The sequence below is a fragment of the Micropterus salmoides genome, unplaced genomic scaffold, assembly GCF_014851395.1.
Source record: "Micropterus salmoides isolate LMB-PRFRI ecotype aquatic unplaced genomic scaffold, ASM1485139v1 Ms_hic_scaffold_4, whole genome shotgun sequence".
Classification (NCBI taxonomy): Eukaryota; Metazoa; Chordata; class Actinopteri; order Centrarchiformes; family Centrarchidae; genus Micropterus; species Micropterus salmoides.
This window is the reverse complement of record NW_024043372.1, coordinates 39,515,975-39,539,555: the sequence shown is the minus strand read 5'-3', so window position 1 is coordinate 39,539,555 and position 23,581 is coordinate 39,515,975. Positions and strand designations below refer to the sequence as shown.

At 43.4% G+C, this 23,581-nt stretch overlaps 1 protein-coding gene across 1 annotated transcript; it reads right to left on the bottom strand.

Annotated features, from left to right (window-relative positions):
• Nucleotides 1-68: 68 nt before the first annotated feature.
• On the bottom strand, nt 69-22,984 carry etnk2 (ethanolamine kinase 2). The gene is made up of 9 exons (XM_038696244.1): nt 22,427-22,984; nt 15,569-15,706; nt 15,346-15,467; nt 14,488-14,628; nt 10,711-10,853; nt 10,088-10,171; nt 9,842-10,002; nt 9,676-9,749; nt 69-5,070 (listed from the first exon to the last, which is right to left on the bottom strand). Exons 1-9 carry the CDS (start codon nt 22,571-22,573, stop codon nt 4,998-5,000), a joined length of 1,083 nt encoding a protein of 360 aa, XP_038552172.1. The 5' UTR covers nt 22,574-22,984; the 3' UTR covers nt 69-4,997.
• Nucleotides 22,985-23,581: the final 597 nt, after the last annotated feature.

The following is a 23,581-nucleotide window of genomic DNA, read 5'->3' as shown; positions in this document are numbered from 1 at the left end:
GGAGGAAATGATTATATATTCATCATATATTGGTAGGTTCATGGAGAAGAACTTAGAGAGCGGACAAATCACAAGCACACAGACATTTTATTATTATATACATTTTAATGGAAATATTCACTGTTAATAATTCTTCTTGCCACTCCTACAGAGGTGTGAAGGATCACTGTATAGTAAGCTTTTTCACAGTATTTCTTACAGTATTTACATCCTCCATCTCCGCTGGCCGCGCGCACACTGAAGTAGCAACTTCTTTAGCAGTGGATGAGTACATATACAAAGTCACATCTCCAAGCCAAACAAACCCTGGCTCCCAAACACAGCGCTCAAAGCATGTACAGGAATTAAATAGGGGAAGAGGGAAAATCTGTTTCTCAAAGTGAAGTTAGTACGTTCACACAAATGAACAGGTGACAAATGAAAGGAAATAGCTGAATAAATCAGTGGAGACGATAACGAGTGCAGATGCTTCCACACAGCGGCTCTGCATTAACAGCAACCTAAACATGCTGATTCTGACTTTATATCAAGAGCCCAGAGAATCTATAAGAAGAGGTCACTGTTGTGGGACTGACAGGACAGGAGTGAAAATCCACTCCTGTGTCCCTGGAGTGGTCTCTCCAGGATGACAGCGCCCCACCACAGGGCCTGATGCTCCCTGATCAGTTTGAGGAGGATGAAAATTATGTTAATCAGATGCTACAGCCTTCACGGTCACCAGACCTCAGGCGGACAGAAGAAGTTCAGAGACTCAAGTCAATGCCAATCAGCGCTACAGCGGCTGGTGCTGGACCCACGCTTCATGCTGGTTTCCTTTCATTAGTCACCATCTCTAGTTAATGAAGTGCAATGCTTAACCCTCTGAAGCTGCACATGTTGGTATGATTATAAAACAAAAAAACGTTAGATCCACTCACCAAATAAAACATGAAGCCAGCCTGTCAGGTCGCTACACCTGAGCTTTAAACAGGAGCGTTCACTGAATGTCCAAACCAACGTGTTGCTTGGCTTATTTTCACCGTACCCAGTGTGTAATGTAATGAGCTGAGGGCAACACACACACTACTTCTATTTCCTGGTCCCCAAAGATTATATCACCATATCACACAGTTACAGGCAGTTTTAAGCACTGCGTCACTGTATGACTTGAGAAAGGTCCTTTTTAATAAATAAACTTTTCTATAAAATTATTATAAAATAATTATATAATAATTATACAATATAATTATGTGAAAATTATGCTTTTAGCATTTATACGCGTGACTGTTATCATTCGATGGTCTTCTGAAACTACAAACTTCATTGTCAGTGCAGTCAACAGTGCAAAGCCTTTAGCTAACTTTAGCTAATGTTTTGGTAAACAAAATAAGTTTCAACTAAGACGCACAGGAGGAGAGATCTGTCATAGGTCTCATTTTCTCACAAGATCGTTTGTACTTGAAGCTGCAGTGGATCTTTGTCTCCCCCCTCTTACAGTGAGAGTAAATCACACCACTCAGAGGACCAACAGACTCTGCCATACTGAGTTACTGCTGTCACTACGGTCACCTGCCCCCTCAGCTCTGGCAAACCCGTCCCTGCTGGTTGCCATAAAACACATCACCATCGGTTCACTGCCAGCACACAGAGATTTACCAGCACCTGGTGAGAGGCTCAGCCCACACTGTGTGAACCCGTTTGGCTTGAATGTAAAATTCCTGTACTCAATTTGCCCAATTTAACATTTGTGGTATATCCACAAACATAACTGAGGCATTTGTACAAACAGTGCTTACATTATTGATGTCAGAGAATAAACATTTAACATCACAACAGATAATTCATAATTCATGACCTTGGAAACTGTAGTTTGACAGAGCGGTGCCAACCCGCTTTTGCCAGATGTCAACGGATACATCTCCATGACAACTGAGCGTACTATCTGCTAACAAAGACCATGTGATGCTCCTGAAAAAGCAAGTAAGTGAGCCTTGAGTTGAAATTGTTCCGTCTCAAATCAGTATCCATTTAGTTGTCTGGTGCTGGTATCTACTGAAAACCTTGTGTCTTTGCTGACCTCTGTTTGTTTAACTTCCCTCCTAGCTGCTACAGTGTGTGTCAGTACACTGTGACATCACTGTGACAACTGTGGTTACAGAAGCATGGTGGGGCAACAGACCAAATAAGGCCGTTAAAAAATGCTGGTAAAAAGTTAGTCTTTAAAGAGTACTGGTAGGTTCCAAACTTGTGTTGGATGTGGATGTGACCGTGGATGTTACTTTAACATCCTGAGTGTTTCTCAGAGGAGAAAGTGCCAGGATCCGGGTCCTTCAGGGGTTTGGTAATGCAATGTGTGAAGCACGTTGAAGCCTATAGTGTTCACACCGGACTGAACAACTTCAGAGATTACTCTGATGCCACACAAGACAGAGGGTAAGGTGACCAACGGGCCAAAGGGCTGCTGAAACCAGTGCAAAGTGTTGAGGACAGGCTGGACTCAGTGTTTTCAGTATGGAGCTCAGTGATTGCTGGAACGAAACTTAACATACCTGCACTAACTTTTCTCCCAAACTGTGTCACCAGATGAGGTCCATTCTGGGTCAGTGTCCTCTATAAAGTGAACTGAAAAATTCCTTCAGTGCTTATGAAGTGCAAATGCCCTTTTTATCCGGGCTGAATTCCTAACGGGGTATTAGGGTTTTGGGTTCAACAGCAAGCTCACTAATTTGTTTTTTTGTCTGCAAATCTATTAAGCAGATTACTCCAGTTTTAGTTCCCTACAGTAAGGGCCTCTTGATTATTTTTACATTAAAAATGCACTATTGACGTGGGAGATATTCGAGGACAACTCTGGCAGCTTTTTGACCCAAATATGAGTAACTCTTAACCATTTCACCTCACATAGCCCTAGCATGAGTTATACTATGCTCTGATCGTCACATCTAAGAACGACAGACACATTTCAAATATCAGTGTGATCCTGCTGAAAGCTGTCGCGTCTCTTCTCAGGTTAACTGTCCTGACTGACTGCACATCGGTTAGTCTCTGCTGTTCTGAAGGTAAATTATTAAGCCTGTTGGTTACATGAGACCTACAGTTGAGGACAAAGGTCAGAGCTCAGTGTCTCCCCCTGCTGGCCTACAAGGGATTAATTATCCTGAAGAGAGTGTGGAGGGGGGACACATGCCTTCTCTGGAGCCCACATTCAGTCATGAATGTGTTGCATTAATCAGTCCAGTCTGATCAGATGACAGGGTGTGCTCAGCCTCACTCTGACAGAAGCCGCGGAAGATGAATTTCATTTTCAAGCAACAATTGTGAAAAAACGCTTATCATTTTCTGGCTGCCGCTTGTCCACAGTGAAGATGTGCTGCCTTTCTTTGTTATAAATCATGTAAATGCAACAAGGTCATTTTGGCTCTGGGAGTTTTGATGAGCATTTTTCACTATTTTTTCTACATTTCACTGATTAAACAATGAATCAAAAAAATAATCTGCCAATAATTTATTTATACAGCATTTTTTAAAACACTCGATAATAAAAATAATCAAGGATTGCAGCTCTAGAGTGGAGTGATATAATTTGAGTCATTTAAAAAAAAAGGAAAGTTTTGCATTGCAAAGTGGGGATCGCAAAACACGTGCTCAGTGCTTCTGGAAATGACTATGTTTATGGAGTATCAGGTGCCGTAGGGGATCTAACAACAGCAACGCAGCCCCAGATAACCCATTCCTGCCTCTTTGTGAAAGCTAAACTTGATCCAAACAGATACAACTTATACAACATCTCATTATGTAACAAAATGTGGCTCCAAATCTGGGCTGGGGATGGTGACAGAGTGGGGCTGAGAGCAGTCTCTGATGCTGAGATGGCCTGTACAGCAGGTGCTCCAGATGAAGGCAGATATGAAAAAAAGTGGAGCGTGGGGAGGAGGGAGGTTGGGATTTTCCAAGAGGGCTGGACAGTTCAAATGGAAAGTTCAACAGAGCAATTAGCTGAAACCATAAAAGTCAAGAAGGTGGAAAAACAGGTTGAGACAGAAACACACACATTGAGGTCTTTTTAACCAACAGCCACCTCCTCCCCTCCTTCAGAATCACTTCCCACCTGAACACAAAGCAATACCTGCTAAAGTAACCCAAACGGAAGAGGTGTTTCACCTGAGATGGTAAATAATCCACTATGTCTTCACATAAATAAATGCATACAGAGCTTCTCTATCACCGATTGCTATAACACAATAGTGATTCAGCCAACAGCCAGTCCATGAAAAGCTTTTCTGCTCAGTGTCTGGGAGGTCCTCTGTGTCAAAGTCCACCAGCACAAACAAAGCTTGGAATAACCAGAAGAGGGACTGACAGAAGCTCAAACTGCAACACCAGAAGCAGTCTGAGGAGAGAGATGACACAGTACCGTCCACAGTTTGATGCACAGGTGATCTCTGGGAAGTGCAGTGCACAGATCAGAACTTAAAGTATCTGCAGACAGATGGAGGGATGGTTTCGCCATACACACCAGGTGAAATGCCCCCGTCAGTTTCTAACTATAATGAGGCCATGGCATTGAGCCAAAGACACAACACACAGAGCAGGACAAACTATCTGTTAATATCAGCGTCAAACCCACAATCTGGTCCCTCTGTGACCTACATTACCAGTGTTGTGGAATATTTCGACAATAAAGCAGCTTTAAAGTATGTGATATCTGCCCTACAGTGAGTCTGCGTTGCTCACTACGTCTTGTTCAGCTGCCCTAAGAGGAAAAGCAAGACGCTAGGTTTATCTAGATAACTTAAACGTTTACAAGCACACACTCACACACGTACAGACAGAATGTGGAGGCTTTATAAGTCTTGAGCTAGAGATGTGACAGACGTGGAGCTATGGAATGAAAGAGTTATAGCGCAGACCAAGCAGTGGTCTGTCAGCAGCTGGCCCACAGAGAAGAGTTCCCACCCTACAGCAAGTCCCAGCAGAAAACCTGTTCCACCCTTGCTCCGCTCTTCCTCTGGGGCCTCTCATTCTGGGATCTGCAGGGCCATCACTGCAGGTTTGGTCTTGAAGTACTGGCTGAAGCGTAGCACAGCGTACCTGCAAGAAAGAGGAGCAAGAAGGTGGTGGTGAGGGAATTTAAACTGTAATGCAGTGATGCAGCTTTGTGCCTATTTATGAAAAGAAGATAAAATATGTAAAATGTGTAGCTTACAAATGTTGATACTAGACATTTAATGTAGTGTAACAGTGTTTCCCCTATATGCATTCAGGAGCGGTGGTGCGCCACTGCTGAATTGTGACCACCACTACTAAAATTTCTCGCAGTCATTATTATATCAATGTGCTATGTCGTTAATATGTCGTTTAAGTCTCACATTAAGCAAATTTCAAGGACCGCCTTTTTTCACCTAAGCAATATTGCAAAAAATCAGGAACAAACTAGTCCATGCATTTGTTACTTCTAGGCTGGATTATTGCAATTCTTTATTATGAGGCTGCTTGAAAAAGTCCATGAAAGACTCTTCAGCTGATCCAGAATGCTGCAGCACGTGTTCGGACAGGAACCAGGAAAAGAGATCATATTTCTCCTGTCTTAGCTTCTCTGTATTGGCTTACTGTAAAATCCAGAATTGAATTTAAAATCATTCTTCTCACATACAAAGCTCTTAATGGTCAGGCACCATCTTATCTTAAAGAGCTCATAGTACCTTACTATCCCACCAGAGCACTGCGCTCCCAGAATGCAGGGTTACTTGTGGTTCCTGAGTCTAGAGTGAATTTGCTAAGATTATATATATATATATATATTTTTTTTTTTTTCTGCAAAGTAGGCTCAACTGACATGGCCTAAACATACTCGAAAACTCACCAAAATTTGCAAACATGTCAGAACCGGTGAAAAATTTCGTATTCTACAAGTTTCGCACATGGGCGTGGCAAAATGACTCGCTAGCGCCACCTAGAAAATTGGAAAAGATTAGCCCCTCGTTCACGTTCAACCTACATGTACGAAATTTTCTGGGGACATGTATCATATCAAGACGCACAAAAAAGCCTCAAGAACCCATAGCCTAAAGTCAACAGGAAGTCGGCCATTTTGAATTTTACGGCCATTTTTGGATGATTTACACACTTCGTACTTTAACGAACTCCTCCTAGGGATTTAGTCGGATCAACGTCAAATTTCTGCTGTGCCTTCTAAAGGCATTGACGATGAAAAGTTGTGCTATTTTCGGGTTTTGGTCAATGGGCGTGTCCGTGGCGTCGATGATTCGCTATGAAACAGGAAGTTGTTGTAACTTCAGTGTACATGCTCACATCTGCACCAAACTTTACGTGCTTGATAACTGTCCCACCACCCCGCAGACATCTACACACCAATACCGATTTATATTCATAGCGGCAAGTGCTATGTAGCTCCACATAGGGGACACAGAAAGAGACATATAGCACCTTCATGTGGCGTCGGAACCGCATAGCAAATTCACAGCCGTACCGGCAGAGCTCCAGAATGTGAAACTCGGCCGGCTCACACCCGGCCGCGCTACAAGTGCGAGGGCCCGCCCAACGCTGCTTGCAGCTTTAATTGTATTTGTATTTTAATGTTTTGTGAATAAACTAAACTTAACTAAACTAAACTGAAACTAATAAAAACTAAACTAAAATTAAAGCTGCAAGCAACGTTGGGCGGGGCCTCACACATGTAGCACGTCGAAATGTGTGGCGGGCGCATTTCGGATTCTGGAGCTCTGCCGGTGTGGCTGTGAATTTCCTGTGTCATGTGTAAAATTAGGTGCAGTTTTGAGCATGTAGGACTGAAGTTACAATAACTTCCTGTTTCATGGCGAATCATCGATTTTTGACAGCATGCCACAGGCAAACCGGTCGACTTGTAATAACCATTTGTATAACTTTTAATCTTCAATGGGTTTAGACTTCACAGCGAAAATTTGAAGTCGATAAGACTAATTCCCTAGGAGGAGTTTGTTAAAATACAAAGAGTGTAAATCGCCAAAAATGGCCAACTTCCTGTTAGGTTTAGGCAATGGCTCCAAGAGGCTTTTTTGTGCGTCTGGACATGATACACATACCACAGAAATTTCGTACACGTAGGTGAAACTTAGTCCGGGGGCTGCTCTGTAGGGAGTGCTAGCAAGCAATTTTGCCACGCCCATGTGCAAAACCCATAAAATACGAACTTTATGAAAAGTTTGGTGAGTTTGATCAAAATGGATGACTTCCTGTCTGATTTCGAGTATGGCTCCAAGAGGCTTTTTTTGTGTCTTTGGATGATACATGTACCACAAAGGTTTTGTGCATCTTGGTGCACAGGGGCTGCATCTTTGAAGGAACACTTTCTAATTCCAGCAGGTGGCGCTATGAGGTTGAGTGAAAGCTGTGTTCAGGGCGTGACCCTTATCAAATGTGTAAAATTTTGTGGAGATAGGAGCATGTACAGCGAAGTTACAACAACTTCCTGTGTCATGGCGAAGCATCAAACTTTGACGCCACGCCGTTATCCGAAAACTCACAAGATTCACAACATGGCATCATCAATGTCTTAAGGCTCTTCTGAGACTGTTTTGAAGCAGGTGAGGCAAATAAGCAGCAACAAATAAAACATGTCACTTCCTGTTGCCACTAGGTGGCGCTATCTCTACGAGTGGATACTGGCATGTAGATGTCTTCAGGGCAGGAGTCTTATCAATCACATGAAGTTTGGGGCAGATCTGACCATGTTCAGCCGATTTACACACTATTTCCTTTTTCATGGTGAATCATCAAAATTGAACCCCACGCCACAGCATTGACACGCCGTTTGATCAATCAAAAAAAGCTTTGCAATTTAACATCACAAGGGTGTTGGGATGGCACAGCCCACTTTTGAAGTCGATCTGATCATATCTCTGGGAGGAGTTTGTTAAAATATGGAGGGTGTAAATGTAAAATTCTTGCATATTCAATCCAATATGGCTGTCTTCCTGTTGGGTTTAGGGTATGGCTCCAAGAGGCTTATTTTTAAGTCTGGACACGATACATATACCTACCAAGTTTGGTGTTATCTGATTCTGGAGTTATTAATGTAAAAATCTAACAGGTGACATGTCGAAAATATCTCACAAAGTTTGGTTGAGGTGTCAGTTAGTTATTCAATTCAAAGTGGCTGACTTCCGGTTGGGTTTAGGGTATAACTGTCAAGAAACAGCTTCCTGTTCAATTGCAAATAATTACTCACCAAGGCAAGAGAATTTGACAAGAACTTTGAGATGGATGTGGTCAACCTGTCATAAGGAGCATAAATGCCTCACTATGGACATTTTTGTCCGTTAAGTTGCTAAGTGGTGTAAAAATATGAAAGAGGCATAAGAAATATATTTTGAAACAGGTCCTTTCCAGATGCCAGTAAGTGGCGCTATTACTATGACTGGATATTGACATGTAAGTCTCTAAGAGGTCGCTGTTCGAGCCCTAACTAATGAAAAATCCAAAACTATAATTAAAGCTACAAGCAGCGTTGGGCGGGCCCTCGCACTTGTAGCGCGGCCGGGTGTGAGCCGGCCGAGTTGCACATTCTGGAGCTCTGCCGGTGCGGCTGTGAATTTGCTACGCGGTTCCGACGCCGCATGAAGGTGTTATATGTCACTTCCTGTGTTCCCTATGTGGAGCTACATAGCACTTGCCGCTATGAATATAAATCGGTATTGGCGTGTAGATGTCTGCGGGGTGGGACAGTTATCAAGCACGTAAAGTTTGGTTCAGATGTGAGCATGTACACTGAAGTTACAACAACCTCCTGTGTCATGGCGAAGACTTGATCTTTGACGCCACGCCACGGACACGCCCATTGACGAAAACCCGAAAATAGCACAACTTTTCATCTTAAATGCCTTTAGAAGGCACAGCAGAAATTTGAAGTCGGTCGGACTAAATCCCTAGTAGGAGTTCGTTAAAGTACGAAGTGTGTAAATCATCCAAAAATGGCCGTAAAATTCAAAATGGCCGACTTCCTGTTGACTTTAAGCTATGGGTTCTTGAGGCTTTTTTGTGCGTCTTGATATGATACATGTCCCCAGAAAATTTCGTACATGTAGGTTGAACGTGAACGAGGGGCTAATCTTTTCCAATTTTCTAGGTGGCGCTAGCGAGTCATTTTGCCACGCCCATGCGCGAAACCCATAAATTACAAAATTTTTCACCAGTTCTGACATGTTTGCAAATTTTGGTGAGTTTTCAAGTATGTTTAGGCCCCGTCAATGGAGCCTACTTTGCAGAAAAAATAAAAATATATATATATCTATCTTAGCAAATTCAATAGGGACCTCACACGGTCGTGCTCGGGCCCTAATAACTAATAAATAACTAATTTAAAGTTATATTATATTACAAACTATTTGTATTGCCCGCCGACAGCACAGACATAGTCAGAACTAAAAATTCAAACTATTTTGTGAATACTCTGTATGCCATCAGTCTATGCCAACGCTGGGGAGCAGAGCACCAAACTCCAGTCGACCGACACACACTGCAGCACATTGGGACAGACATAGGGCTCTGAAACCGAGGTTCTCTGCTGTAGCAGCAGTGAGGATGGTGGTAAAAGCTCAGCGAAGCATTCCTTTCCTTCAAACATTTAACCAGTGATGTTCATTTCATTATTCTTATACATCTCTAAATCTTTCACACACTCGCACAGATACTTACCCGAGGAAGTCAAAGTCGATGGAGGAGTATTTGGCCTGGATGAGCGCCCAGAAGCCCCAGAAGAAGTGAGAAGCCTTGAGAGATGGAGAGATGAAGTAACATGAGACGCTGTGGGTGTGTGTCAGAGATGCAGTGTGTGTGTTTTCACCAACATGTTCCTCCTCACCAGAGCAAACTTGTTGACCTGTACGTAGAGGGTCTCCAGCTCTCGCGGGCTGACCTCCTCTGTTTTCTTGGTGAAGAGTTTGTATGCCTGCAGGTACACTTGGAGCCAGTCCATCTGCATCTCCCGGCTGGGGTACAGCCCATAGTCCAGCTCGGCCATCCCTGATCACACACAACTGTACAATAAGCTAAACTGTATGGATATAACATAAGGCTAACGTCCAAATCACACTGTGCTTCACCAAACCTGCAAATTCATTGAAGTGGTTGCCAATGTCAAAGGCCTGGTAGTTGTAGCTGGAGTATTCATAATCTATGAAGCGAACGTGACCTGAGAGACAACAAGACCACACATAAAATGTAAAGTGTATAATGGTGCTCAAATACAGGTGTTCTATCTCCTTCAGCAATAGAAGACAACTTTGGACTCTTAGGTGTTAGCAGAGCACTTTTTTTTTCCCCTGCCAGAAGTTTGACAAGCCCTGCCTACTGTGCTGTTGGCTGGCTAGTTGCACACGTCTTTTTGATTAGCTGCTAGCAGTTAGGGTGATAACTGCGCTGGGCCAATCATAGCCGCACAGCAAATGTAAACCTCTGTTGTCCACTGAAAGGTGAAGCTTGGGGGTGGATGTCGACTCACTGCAGGGAGGACAAAAACAAAAATGCAGCAACTGTGGACCATCGCTACCCAAAAGAAGTCTGGGACTGACAGCGTGTCTCAGGCTGTAGTTGTCTTACAGCAACCCAAAATAATGGAAAAAATATGGACGAAATATTTTCAACTTCAGAAAGGGGAGCCCCTGCCGGTGGTTCTTTATGAAATGGATAGGCTCAGGACGTGGCAGAGGATGGTGGGCAAAAGGTAGCTACCTTCTTTGCTGTTGTGGATGATGTTCTTGCAGAGCAGATCATTGTGGCAGAGCACCACAGGGGAGCCCAGGGTGGAGAGATGCTCCTTCATCCACACCATCTCCTGCTCCAGCACCACCTTGCTGGGAACCTCCTGCTGGATTCTGGACAAGGAGCACAGAGACAGGAAAAAGAGATGAGGAACACACTCCACTTTCTTCTCTTGGACTGCTGCAAGTGCAGTACTGGCCCCACGAGCATGGGACACCAGGCCCTTTTCCACCGCTGGTACCAGCTCAACTCGCCTGAACTCGACTCGGCTTTGGCCCGCTCCTCAGAGGTGGATTTAGAGATGAAATACAGCGTTTCCCACAGAATGACTGCGTGAATGTATAATTCGGTTGTAGGCTACCTGCCGAAAATTGCATCCACCTCTTTTCTCAGCATAAAAGAGCGTTACCTCCCGTGAGGTGTATGCAATTCACGGCAGGCATGCAGAATTCGGTACAACACCTGCGCTGCAAAACGTCACTAGACATCATGGGAGCAAGGCCTGATCATTGTTCTAAGTTCACAGTAAGCTCACGCAGTCTACCAGCGTTGTTTTAATTCCACGCCCCTGCAGTGGGCTTTACTTGGGCGGCCCTATTTGTGGGAAACACTGAAATAACATGACAAAGTAATATATAACACATTCTGTTGCTAGTCCCACTCAGGCGCGCGCAATGATGACGCAGTCAACAGTGATGATTCCCTCCAACCAACCAGTGGTCTGTTTTCACGTCACCTTTTAGTATCGCTTCATCTTGCCTGAAACCTCAACAGAGGAGATACGGGAAAAAAAGTAACAGGTAGCAGGTACAAGTACAACTTCTCCTCGATGGAAAACCAAAAAAGGCGAGTAGAGTTGAGGCAAGTCGAGCTGGTACCATGTGGTGGGAAAGGGCAAAAGGGAAAGAAATAGCTAAATTAGGTGGTACTGGTAAAACTAACAGCGTTTCCTTGTTCTGGGATCATCCCATAGAGGGAACATGTGAAGTGAAACAACATGCACAGAGCGCACACGGCTCCTGGGAGCACAGTTACAGATCAGGGCTCAACGTTAAACTTTTTTGCAACTGGCCGCATCAGGCCAGTGGTTTGAAACTTACTGGCCGAAGACAATTTTTACTGGCCCTCCTTCCAAAAGTTATTTATCAGTGTTACAACAAAACCAAAGTCTTATAAGTTATGTTATTCTGTTAACATGTTTAATTAGTTATTAAATAAATCCTGGACAAAAAAAAACTAAACTAAAATGTAATCACAGTTCAAATTATAAAAAATAAAAAGGTTAACAAAACATTTACTTTTAAAACAAAACATACTAACAGACTCAAACATGACGTGCGCTCTCTCCTGTTGACAGCCATTTAATGAAAAAAAATGTACACAGAGCAGCGGATACAAGTTGCCATGGTAGCAACCTGTCAATCACAAGGTAGTCCCGCCCAAAAGCATATAGTGCATTATCGTCTATTTCCCCCTAAGAAGGACTATAATTTACTAAATGAACATCATGCTGTGTTGAAGAAGACTTGAAACTAGCAACTGAGACCATAAACCCATTTAAAAGTGTTTACTGAGGTAATAAAACATTTTGCCATTATTTCTAATGGAACCGGACTTCTTTTTGGAGCCAGCAGACTCGCCCCCTGCTGGCCGTCAGAGAGATCTGCATGGTTTCACTTTCAGATCCAGAGGTTGCCGCTTGATCGAGATTAGAGAAATAACGTGACGTAACTACAACTCTGGATTGGATAACGATGCGCCAAGAGCTGCAAAGCAACTGCAGGATGTTGAGTTTCTGATTTATTTTTATAAATACTAATGTTTTCACACTGGCCCGATGGGGCGCTGACCACTTTAGATCATCGGAATGTGTCAGTCTGAAAGTGGTATCATTGACTTGTAGAGAAAGGGTTAAGTAGCTGAGTTAGTGTCTCAGCCAACCAGACTTGTGAGCAGAGACCCCTCTGCTAACTGTAATAACTGTAATGGTCTTATGGGGCTTAATCCCCCTCCTCCGCCGCAGCCTGAGTTTCTGCCTGCCAGAGACATCACACTGCTAGCCTATGGAAGGTGACCAGTATGTTTTGTCATCTCCACTGAAATCACATCTCTGCCAAGACTTCTTTACAGTCTGCTTCCAACCATAGAGCAACAAGTTTCTGCTGTCCAGGACCAGGACACTCTAGCTGTGTAACCAAGGAAGACGTAAAGTGACCTGATCCACCAAGCTAAGCAAACTGCATGCCTCAGAGTCCCTAATCCAGTTGGCTATTATTGTTACAGTTACATAAGCCACATGCTAGACCTAATCTAATAGTAGGGCTAATAGTTGAAGATTCGATGCTTCGATGGGCTGAGCCTGATTCGACTGTCAATCTCACAGTCGAAGCTTCGCAGCGAAACAAGGATCACACCATTTTGCCGAATTTGGGGCTCAACGTCTGATTTTACATAGAACTACCAGTTTTCTCCCAATAAGTTAATATACTGCCTATTACAATATACATTTCAATGTTTAATGCTGTAAATAAACATCTAAAAAGAATATAACTTTCAATAAATATTTTTAAAGTGTGGGAATAAATCCAAAATTGTAACCCTAACCCTGGGTGTCAGTGTGCATGTGTAGACGTAGCGTGTATGTGTGTATTGGCAGAAGAGGAACACTTGCTGAAGAGACGGACTTGACTGGTGTTGTGCCGAGTTGTCCGCATTGCGCGGGACTTTTGGATAATTTATCACCGTTGATGAACCACACAAAGAATATTTTATCAGTTTAAAATAGCCGGCTACTTGAAATAGACCCACGAGGAACCGTGACGTGCATGCAGTTGTCGGCAGCAGTAATGCACGTAAAACTCAGCACAAGACCGGTGAATGACAGGCGAGAGAGAAAGAGAACGCCTCAGTTTAGCTGGAAATTTATGATGTAAGTTGAATCAAAAGAGACTGCAGCTCTGCAGATTAAAGCGGAGCTACTGTGTGTTGTCAGCTCCTGTAGTGTGTGTGTCCCTGTCACCGATCAGTCAAGTAGTGTAAACGCCACAACGACTTCAAGACTGCTGTCATATTACGTTTTTTTTATTATATGGCTCAGGAGGTAGAGCGGGTTGTCCGTTAATCGATGTGTCCTTGGGCAAGATACTGAACCCCGAATTGCTCCTGGCGGCTGTTCCACCAGTGTATGAATGTGAGAGAATGGTGAAAGCAGATGTAGTGTAAAAGCGATTTGAGTGGTCGAAAAGACTAGAAAGGCGCTATACAAATGCGGAGCATTACGGCAAGTTGTGTGAACTGCACGGCCATCGGCCGATGCTGAAAGTCGTGAAGTCTGCACGAGCCTGTAGTATAACTATGAATTTCCGAAAGGACTAATACATATCTATCACCTATAAACACTCAGCTGATCCCTTTACCGCCAAGCAAAAGTACTTCTTAAACGACGCACCGATGAATCTTTGAAACCTTTGAATACTAAAATCATCGTTAGCTTCAGCCCTAATACATCAGCTGTTCAACTGCTCTGTTTCAACAAGGTACTAGTTTGCCTGCAAAACCTGAACTGCCTCTGGTACTTCACTCTGCTCTCAGATGATATTAAGCTCGGCGGAAATTGACTCCGTCCTCATGACAAATGTTGGAGGCAAATCAGGCAGCGCTTGGTGAGCTATTTGCATCATTATTACTGTGTGCACGCTGAGCACCAACCTTGAACAACTGAGAAGCAGATGAGAAGCCAGATCTCACCTGATGTTGGACGCTTGGTCGGTGAACTCTGTGGCCACGAGGGAGAAGTACTTCCGCATCTTGATCCAGAGGTTGGGTTTGGGGATGCAGCCGTTGTGTGCATGGATGGCATGGATGCGAGCCATCTCCCTGGCTATCAGTCTGAGAAGAGAAATAAAGTCATCACCGTGACCACGTTTCAACATGAAATTACTACATCATTGGCTCCAGCTATAAAGAAAGCCAACAGGCCAGTAACAGACAAGCCTGCTGCAGGGTTAACATCATTTTATTTACTTTATAAGGATAGATAACGATAGGTATCTCTTGCAGAGTTTTTGTAAAAGTGCAGTAAAAAACAACTGAATGCATTATGTTACACACACGGAGATGGCGTAGACCACAGTGTTTATTTTTATACCTGGGACCTGTTAACACATGTTGGTGTGAAAATCACTAGTAGTTTACAAGACGTTTTGAATAATTGTAGTAGAAGGCTTCAGACAGGAGCTGAACTGGCTGCAGCAGCAGGTAAAGTATAGTTATGGACTGCTTTGGGCACATTACAATAATCGCTCGGGTAATAACGTGGCATGAACAACTCCTCTGCACAAACCTGACTTTGGAAGTGGCCTTGGTTCATTTGCTTTTGCAGTATGGATCATTTGCCAACTATCATTTGCATGTGACTCACATGTGTTTGCTTCATTTGCCTCTTTCCTGTGTGGCCTCGGGGCATTTTTGCACTGTACAGTAGTTTGTGTCTATAGCAGAAACCTTAGAGGATTCTAAGAATTACCGTCCAGCGTTGCTTGGCATAGTGTTATGATTCTACAACCACTGAGTTAAGTCAGTGTCATGACTGTACCATGCCCCGACCTGAGTAAGGAAGGATCCCTGACATCCTGCGTCCCAAGAGCGTCCCCCTGCATGAACTCATAGCAGATGCCGTTCTGAAAAGTACAGTAGAGGCGAGGAGCACAACCGTTAGCATGTAGAACCTAGAGGTGAGACACAAAAATACACCACATATAAGAAACACTTCTGAAGCACTTACTGATTCAAATTCACTGGACCATGGGACTCATTTGTTTGACTCTACCTGAAAGCTTTTGAGCTCATTGTCTCTGTCCACAATCAGCTCTGTTTTGTTCCCATATACTCGGACCAGAACCACGTCCTCTGGACTGTCTTCCACGTAGCAGCCCACTAGCTTGTTGGTGGTTCCATCAGTGAAGAGCTGAAGAGCAAGAAAGGAAATCACCCTGATCACTGATTCTACTTTGACTGTGTTTTAATCTTTCTTTTACTCTTTGCACTACATTCACCTGTGCTGCTGTGTCTTGAATATGGGTGTTCTCTGGTCATGTTACAAAGCTACCAGCTGTCATAAGATCAAGATCAACAGTGCAGACTTTGGTTGATATCTTATTTGACTTTTCAGTCATTTTTAATGTCAATATATTGGAATGATGTTGGCGTTAGATTAGAGAAAATAGATTCTTTCGTGAGGTTTGCATGTACGAGTGTAAAGATTCTGTCAGATTGACTAAGCTCTCTAAACTGAGCAGCACTGTGGTGTGACAGCATAAGAGTAACGCTTTGACATGAAGTTAGAAATGTCTTGCTAAAGGTGAAGCAATCCGTGACTCGATGGGAGGTGGTCAAAGTGAGGTGACAGGGAAACGGACAGGGGAAACACTGTCAGGTGCAGCAGAGATGTTCCCCTGATTTTCCTGCTAACCACTGAACTGTAGAAATTGCAGTGTTGTAATGCAGTAAATTCGCAAGCCATAATATTTATGAAAACTAATTTGCATTAAGTTAACTTCATTCAGATGAAAGCGTTACAAGTTGTACAACTGTTTCCTCCTACAGCGATAGGCAGACTATCGACATGACTCGTACAGCACAAAAAAAAACGATGAGGTATTGGTGAAGCATCATTGTCAACAAGTTAAGTCAAAAGCCTGTACTAAAATGAAGACAAAGCAAAAAGCCTTTTGTGCCTGAAGCTGGGCCTTAAAATATCTGAGTGACAACAAAACTCTGGTGGAATCCACTGCAGCAACACAACAACAATATACAGAGTGGCTGCATCTCCGCCGCCCAGACGCTCACTCACACATATCTGGCATTCCACACGTGGCTGACCACAAAGATGGGTGCGCAGGCATCCGTGTTATGGCCGCACATACACAGGCATACAAGCCTAAGCTACCACATGACTGATCCCTTCTACCCGCCACACAATACACCTCTAAGGCCGTCCATCATTACATCCACAGACAGTGATAAGCTTGGACCCAGACAGAGGTAAACATTCAGCCATATGCTGCCTGATCTTTTCCCCGTGAACGGGTCTACGTTCTGCGGCCTAACAGTCGGCCAAGTGAGACAGATCACTCTGTCTTTACTATGAGAACACTGTAACATGAGACTGTGTTGCTTTTGGAACACTGCTGTTTTCAGGAACTCTGTGTGTGGGATTTTTGGAAATGGACAATGTTCCTGACCAGCTGGCGGGGCTAATCAGGTGTTTATGTCAATAGTGCTGCCCTGCTGCTCTTTACCACATTTAGTGCTTCTCGCTGCTGGTGAACATCCTCCCCAACTCAACCAATGAAACGATTACCGGTTTAACGATAAACCATGGTAAAATTGCACAGTTCACAAGTAATGATTTTAACTCGCACACTGTGCAAGCATGGTGATACTTAACACGTGGCCAGTTCTCGGTGTGTGACTGTGTGGGGCTGAGCGAATGAGAGAGAGAGAACAGCAGAACATGACGGTGAAAGTTAACGGAGAAAAATATTAGCAGTAAGTTTCAGCCTGGCAGTAAACGTGCAGTGTAGGTCACCGTTAATAAAAATCTGTAGTTTCCCCAACTGCTGGAAAAGTGAAGGCTGTTAGCGTGAGCTAACATCTCCCCTGTACAGCACGTTTTTGACTGTTTATAACATTATTTAAATTAGTAACTAAGTATTACTAATTAGTTCAGCTGTATGTCATTACTAACTTACCTACTTGTTAAGGGTTGAAAACATCAGGTACAAGCTTAGACTACACTTGTGTACAGCTCTGTCCTGTACACATACCGCACATCCTGACAGTTTTCAGAGGAGACTGGCAACTGGTTGTTAAATGAAGGATTATTCTCAGTGTTAGCTGCTCTTGTAAAAACAATACATGTGTTCTGCTGCTGTGTGCCTTGTGTGTTTGCAGACTATTCGTCTATGATAGACCATGCGTCCAACCAGCATATCTTGTTCATTTTAAGTCCAGCAGCTATCAAATTAGTTGTAAAAGTGTCAGAACAGCAGAAACGCTGCGGACTTCTCTGTATTTATATCAGTTGTTGAGCTCATTGCAGTTACTATCACTGTCTTCTAAGACTGCATGAGGTCACTGCATGCACACTTAGATGTTTTTCAAATGTTTACAAAAAGTATTGGCTGTTATTTTAATGTTTATGCAAACAAAATGGCAATTTTATTTGTAATTTACAATATAAAACTTGTTGAAATGGTTTCAGTGTGTGTATCAGAACATTTTTACAACACCATAATACTGATAACCATGATAATTTTGGTCACTATGTACGTAATATGAAATTTTCATACTGTTTCATCCCTAATACAAGGTCAGTGTTTAATTATGGAAATAATTAGTAGTTACTAGTGCTGGCCCAATGTATGCAATGTAACACCGACTTATCAAAGCTTGAACGACGTGGGCTCAATGGTCACGTTACGCAGATTGTTTAGATGTCTGTTGATAAGCAGGCTGTCATTTCATGAGCTAGATAAGGCTATGCATTTCATAGATAGAAGCAGAACAGCAGAAGGATGAATGCCCGAGAAGTTCTGGAAATGACATGAGTGAAGGACAATCTGATGACAGAGAGATAACGGTGAGAGAGCGTAAGCTCACTAAAACAGCAAGTTATTATCACCAAAACTTTGTTTTTAACTTTGTTCTGGATAGGCTAGCAGACTCAGGTGCAGATCTAACAGAGGAGACTGGAGTTAGATAAAAGAGGAATAATTATCACACGGCTGTTATTTTCATTCTGCGTCGCTCTTCACCTGCTCAATATCCGATCCTTTTAACCTGCAATAAATATTCCTCTTTTATCCAACTCCTCCCTTTCTTAGTCCTGCACATGGGTCTGCTAGCCTTGTTAGCCTGGCTGTGAGAATAAATAAACGGAGCGTCTCTCTCGCTCACGCTCACACAGATAGACTCCGCCGTTACCTCTCCCCTATCCGATCCTCCCTCACTTCTTGGGCATTTATCCTTATTCTGCTGTTCTTTTCTACCGCTGAGATCCGCCACGGGGGTTGGGGGAAGTGAAGCTTTGATTATTCTCTCTTAATTACTATCGAAGCGTCGAAGCTCAAAAAATGACATTCGGGTTAGCCCTAGTTTATACACACCACCTGACAGAATATTTTTAGATTTCATCCTGACTTGTTCCACTGGCTGCAGCTGAACACAATAGCATCACATCCATAGGTCCATCTTTATGATTGAATTATCCTAATTGTTTAGAAATACAAAAAAATACGGCGCCAGAGCAGCGGGGTAATAACTCTGAAAATTTCGGAGAATAAAGTGGTAAATTTTCAAGGAAAAACAACTCAGTCAAAGATTTCCGAAAAAAAAAATCCAAATCCCTATGTCCTTCTGAACAGGCCCACTCCAAAGCACTGTCTCTGAAGTCCCCATGCATATGATCATATGGTGATAGTAGGCAAAAAATATGTATTTCCTTGTTGCTAAATCCGATTGTTTAGTATAATTCGATTTTCCCCTGGAGCGGTGCGATGCAGCCTTGCAAAGTGAAGTCATGTGATCACTCAACAAAAAATTTAGGACATAATGTCAGAGTATATTCAAGGTTATTTACTTGTACAGCTAACTCCTTATTCACCGTCCTCGTAGTTTAACACCAATGGAGGCAGTCAGAGTTTGTCCACTTGGACAAACCCAGTTCAATCTGAGCAGGTTAAACTCCCTTGGTAGTTCAGGTATCTGGCACAGATCATTGTATCCGTTACCTGACCTGTATGTTTGTTTCTATTGTTTCCATGTACTTTATACAGGTCGATGCCCGCTCTCTACATCCTGCTGTCTTATAAAATGCAGAACTACACCATTCACCACATTTACTCTAGTCATATTTTTTTACATCGGATTAATGTGTCTTTATATAACGTTATTTAGGGCTGCAGCTATCGATTATTTTAGTGATCAAGAATTCTGCTGATTAATCCATCCATTCATTGCGTAAGGGTAGGGTTAGACACGCCCTCAAACCAAGCTAGTCTGAGCGGAGGCCCTTTGGCTCGACTCGACTTTGTTTGGGATTCCATTGTAGAAATGTTGGACCTGTACCTGCTTCCAGGTACTTTTTTTCGTATCACCTCACCTCCGTCAAGGTTCCAAGCGAGCTGAGGGATACTAAAATGTAACGTGAAAACACGACAGACTGCTGATTGGTCAGAGAGAATATTCACTATTCACTGCATCGTCATTGCATGCGCCAGAGAGAGGGCAGCAACAGAAGTTTTATATTTTACAGTTTTCGTATGTAATTTCATCACTAAATCAACTTCTGAGAAGTTTTGATGTGAGAAATCAACTGTGTAGATTTTGAGTATTGACAGTTTTACGAGGAGTGATGGCGGAACAAAAATATGCTTGAATATTTTCTCACTTGAGGAGCTCCACAACCCTCTGCTCCCGCCGTCCCACAGACCGCTGCAGCAATAACGGCAGATGAAAACACAGCTGGAAGGTTTTCATACTGCTTTCTCTCTGTCTTTACACTCTGAGGAATGTTGAAACGTTTTAACTTAAAAAAAGAGAAAGCTGTGTGGATCGCTGGTGTGTGTGTCGCATTGAACCTTACATCGCGGCAGTTGTGTGTGGCGTCGCTATGACGACAAGCTAGATACAATCTCTGGGTACTATCTGCAATGGAAAACGGAGCAGGGCCGAGTAGAGTCGAGTCTATTGATTTGCGCTATGGTAGCATTTTTTGGCAGTTGAGTTGAATTGATTGATTTTTGTAGCGGTTTATGGTCAGATGTGGAACAATTATGTTGTGTGGTTGTGGACTTGAGTAACTTATACCATCTGCTAGGTTAAGGTCACAGTCTGAAGCTTTTGGATCACACTAACTTGTTTCTTACGACTCGCCCATCTCTGCTTCTGATTGGCTAGTAGTCCTTACCTGAGAACTGTGCATGTGCAACTTCCAACAAAGATTTTGTACAAGGAAGATGCATCACTCTGTAGTGTACAACACACAGGGTGAAAAGAGGAATTGCAACAATGTGCAGTATGAGAAAAATATGGTGTTTTTGAAAATTAAACCATGTAAACCTGTTCTGGTACAACCCCTAAATAAGATTTTGAACCTGAAAATGAGCATAATACCACCTCTTTAAATTACAGACAGTATTATCTGTCTAACTAAATCCATTTATTCCATTTATGTGCTATAACATTCTGGCATGCAAAAACACCTTTTGCTTTAAAAAAGGTGTATATATTCAGAACTCAAAGTTTCAGCCTCACTACAGCACAGGAATAACTTCACTGTCTTCTTTGAGGCATTTGTAGAGGTGAAGGCTAGTGGACAGGAATTGTGACAATCAGAATAATAAATAACATGAATGAAGCTCAGCTTTCACAAACTGACTGCAGGATTTTATTTCTGTGGTTTAATATCTTGAACAAAACCCAGCTAATGTAGGGACAACATAACTAGCCACCACACTGATTTACACTGTTAACTAGCCATTACATATATCCATAATGAATGTCGCCTACATTCTTTACTAGCCTTCATATAGCTTGTGTGGGGTCCGCTCTGAGGACTGGATGCACAGATGGTACCATTCAGCTTCCTGCTGAGATTCCGAAGGACAGACGTCGTGCTGCAGTGGTGGGCTTAGCTCAGTCTTATAGGAGTTGCACTGTACAGAGTTATCCTGGACTCTTTCAGTCTTCTCTCTTATCCTCCTCTTTGTAATCAGTGCAGTCAAATCACACCAAAAATATCTGAATGACTCTGATCACACAGCATGAGCGCGTTGTTAATAATCATCCCTGCAAAACAGGTTGTGCTGTATAGTACAGCACACTGCCCACTGTTATTTTACACTAATTACACTGTGAGTACACAAAGCTTCAATGCAAGGAATTTCAATTTATGACTTTTAGTAATCGAGTTACTCAAGGAATTGTTTCAGCCCTAAAAAGTATTATTTGCATTTTGTTCTAAGGTGTACATAGAAAACTGACTGTGACCTGATCCCCTGTACTTGTCACTGGCTGTGAATACAGGGCATCACTCTGAGTGTAAAACCGGGAGCAGGCTGTTATCAGTCACCTTAACAACCACCCTCACATCCTCTAAGCCCCAGCTGAGACCGGGTCCCGGCCTCAGTGCTGTAAATGGTCTACATGCTGCATGCTGTGGACACACCAAGCTGCCTGGGTGGTGATGGAGCAGTGGATAAGATGTCCCATTGGCGTGAGAGACCCGGGTTCGATTGTCACTTTGACCCATCCACCATTGTGTTGCTCATGAAATGAGCACAGGACACCAATCGTTGCTCCAGAAGGGTGCGACCTCTGACATATAACGTTATAGCAATTGGATAAAAGCGTCAGCTAAATGTAGGTAATATAATGGAACCGTAACAGTCGGTCTAACTTAACGTTAACGTTACTTCCCCACCCACAGCCGACTGGCTGGCTCAGAGCTAGCTTAACTAACATCACCATTGGATTTTGCTAACATGACATACATAAGAGGTCTTGATTCACCAGCTGTGACAGCCTGGCTGGTGTGCCCCGGCCTCCTCCTCGGTGCTAATGCTGCTGCAACCTTAGCCTAGCCTAGCATCCTCTGTCCCGCTAGCTTAGTGGCTAACGTTACCTTGGTCTTGACACGGCTCGGGTCCCACGCCGGTCTCAGCTCGTTAATAAGCTTCATCGCCCCTTCTGTCACGTCGTGTTCGTCCACGAAAATGGGGACTTTTCTAATAACCGGTGACCCGACGGGCACATGTATCTGCGTCTCCATCCTGCAGGCGTGTATCGGTAATCGTTAATCTCCGTTGTCAGACGTGTGCAGCCCGCAGCCTGCAGTGTCCCCGTTTCACAGGAGCTCACCGTGTGTGTTTGTGACTTAGTTTATCTCGCTGCTGTGGAGCTGAAGCGCTGGGAGGATGCTGCTGGTCGCCGGTGTTCTTGGGAACTGTCAGACAAAGGTACCATTTCCTCCTGCTTGGCTCCGCCCGCCCGGGATCATCCGATTGTACCGCCGGTTGACACGCAGTGCAGACAAGCACGCCCACTATTTCCGAGTCTGTCCGAGTTCAACCGAGGAACAAGAAACGCTGAAAAAACAGAGCCGTGAATTTACGTTTTTGGAAAACAAAGCCAAATTAAAGCTGCAAGCAGCGTTGGGCGGGCCCTCGCACTTGTAGCGCGTCCGCGCGTGAACCGGCCGAGTTGCATATTCTGGAGCTCTGCCGGTGCGGCTGTGAATTTGTTACGCGGTTCCGACGCCGCATGAAGGTGCTATATGTCACTTCCTGTGTCCCCTATGTGGAGCTACATAGCACTTGCCGCTATGAATATAAATCGGTATTGGCGTGTAGATGTCTGCGGGGTGGGAGAGTTATCAAGCACGTAAAGTTTGTTTCAGATGTGAGCATGTACACTGAACAATAATGTACCCAAACAATAAAATAAATTCCTTTTATATTTCCCTGCCTTGTTGTTTATGTGTACATACAGAGGAAGAATGTGAGAACAGCACACATTTCATCGTTACTGTGTTTCTGCTCCAGCCTGCCTAAAAGAAAGCGTTTTTGGGATTAAATGGACTTTTTTAGCTGCTGCAGTGCAGGATGAACTCAGAATAGACCCATTTCTCACCTTATTATTCTAAACCATGCAACGAAGAAGAAGAAATGCATAATAAATCCTGGGACAAAATCTGTCCACAAATACTGTACAGCATGTAGTCTAATGAACAAGACTTGTGTTATAGCTGACTTGGGCAGTGAAATGTTTAATTTTTTTA

Bases quoted from the DNA above. Each gene is read 5' to 3' on its own strand.
- etnk2 (XM_038696244.1), bottom strand. From the start codon at position 22,573: ATGGAGACGCAGATACATGTGCCCGTCGGGTCACCGGTTATTAGAAAA. The intron at 15,707-22,426 runs GTAACGTTAGCC...CTTGCTCTTCAG, and splicing joins CGAGCCGTGTCAAGACCAAG to CTCTTCACTGATGGAACCAC. The intron at 15,468-15,568 runs GTAGAGTCAAAC...TCTCACCTCTAG, and splicing joins ATGAGCTCAAAAGCTTTCAG to GTTCTACATGCTAACGGTTG.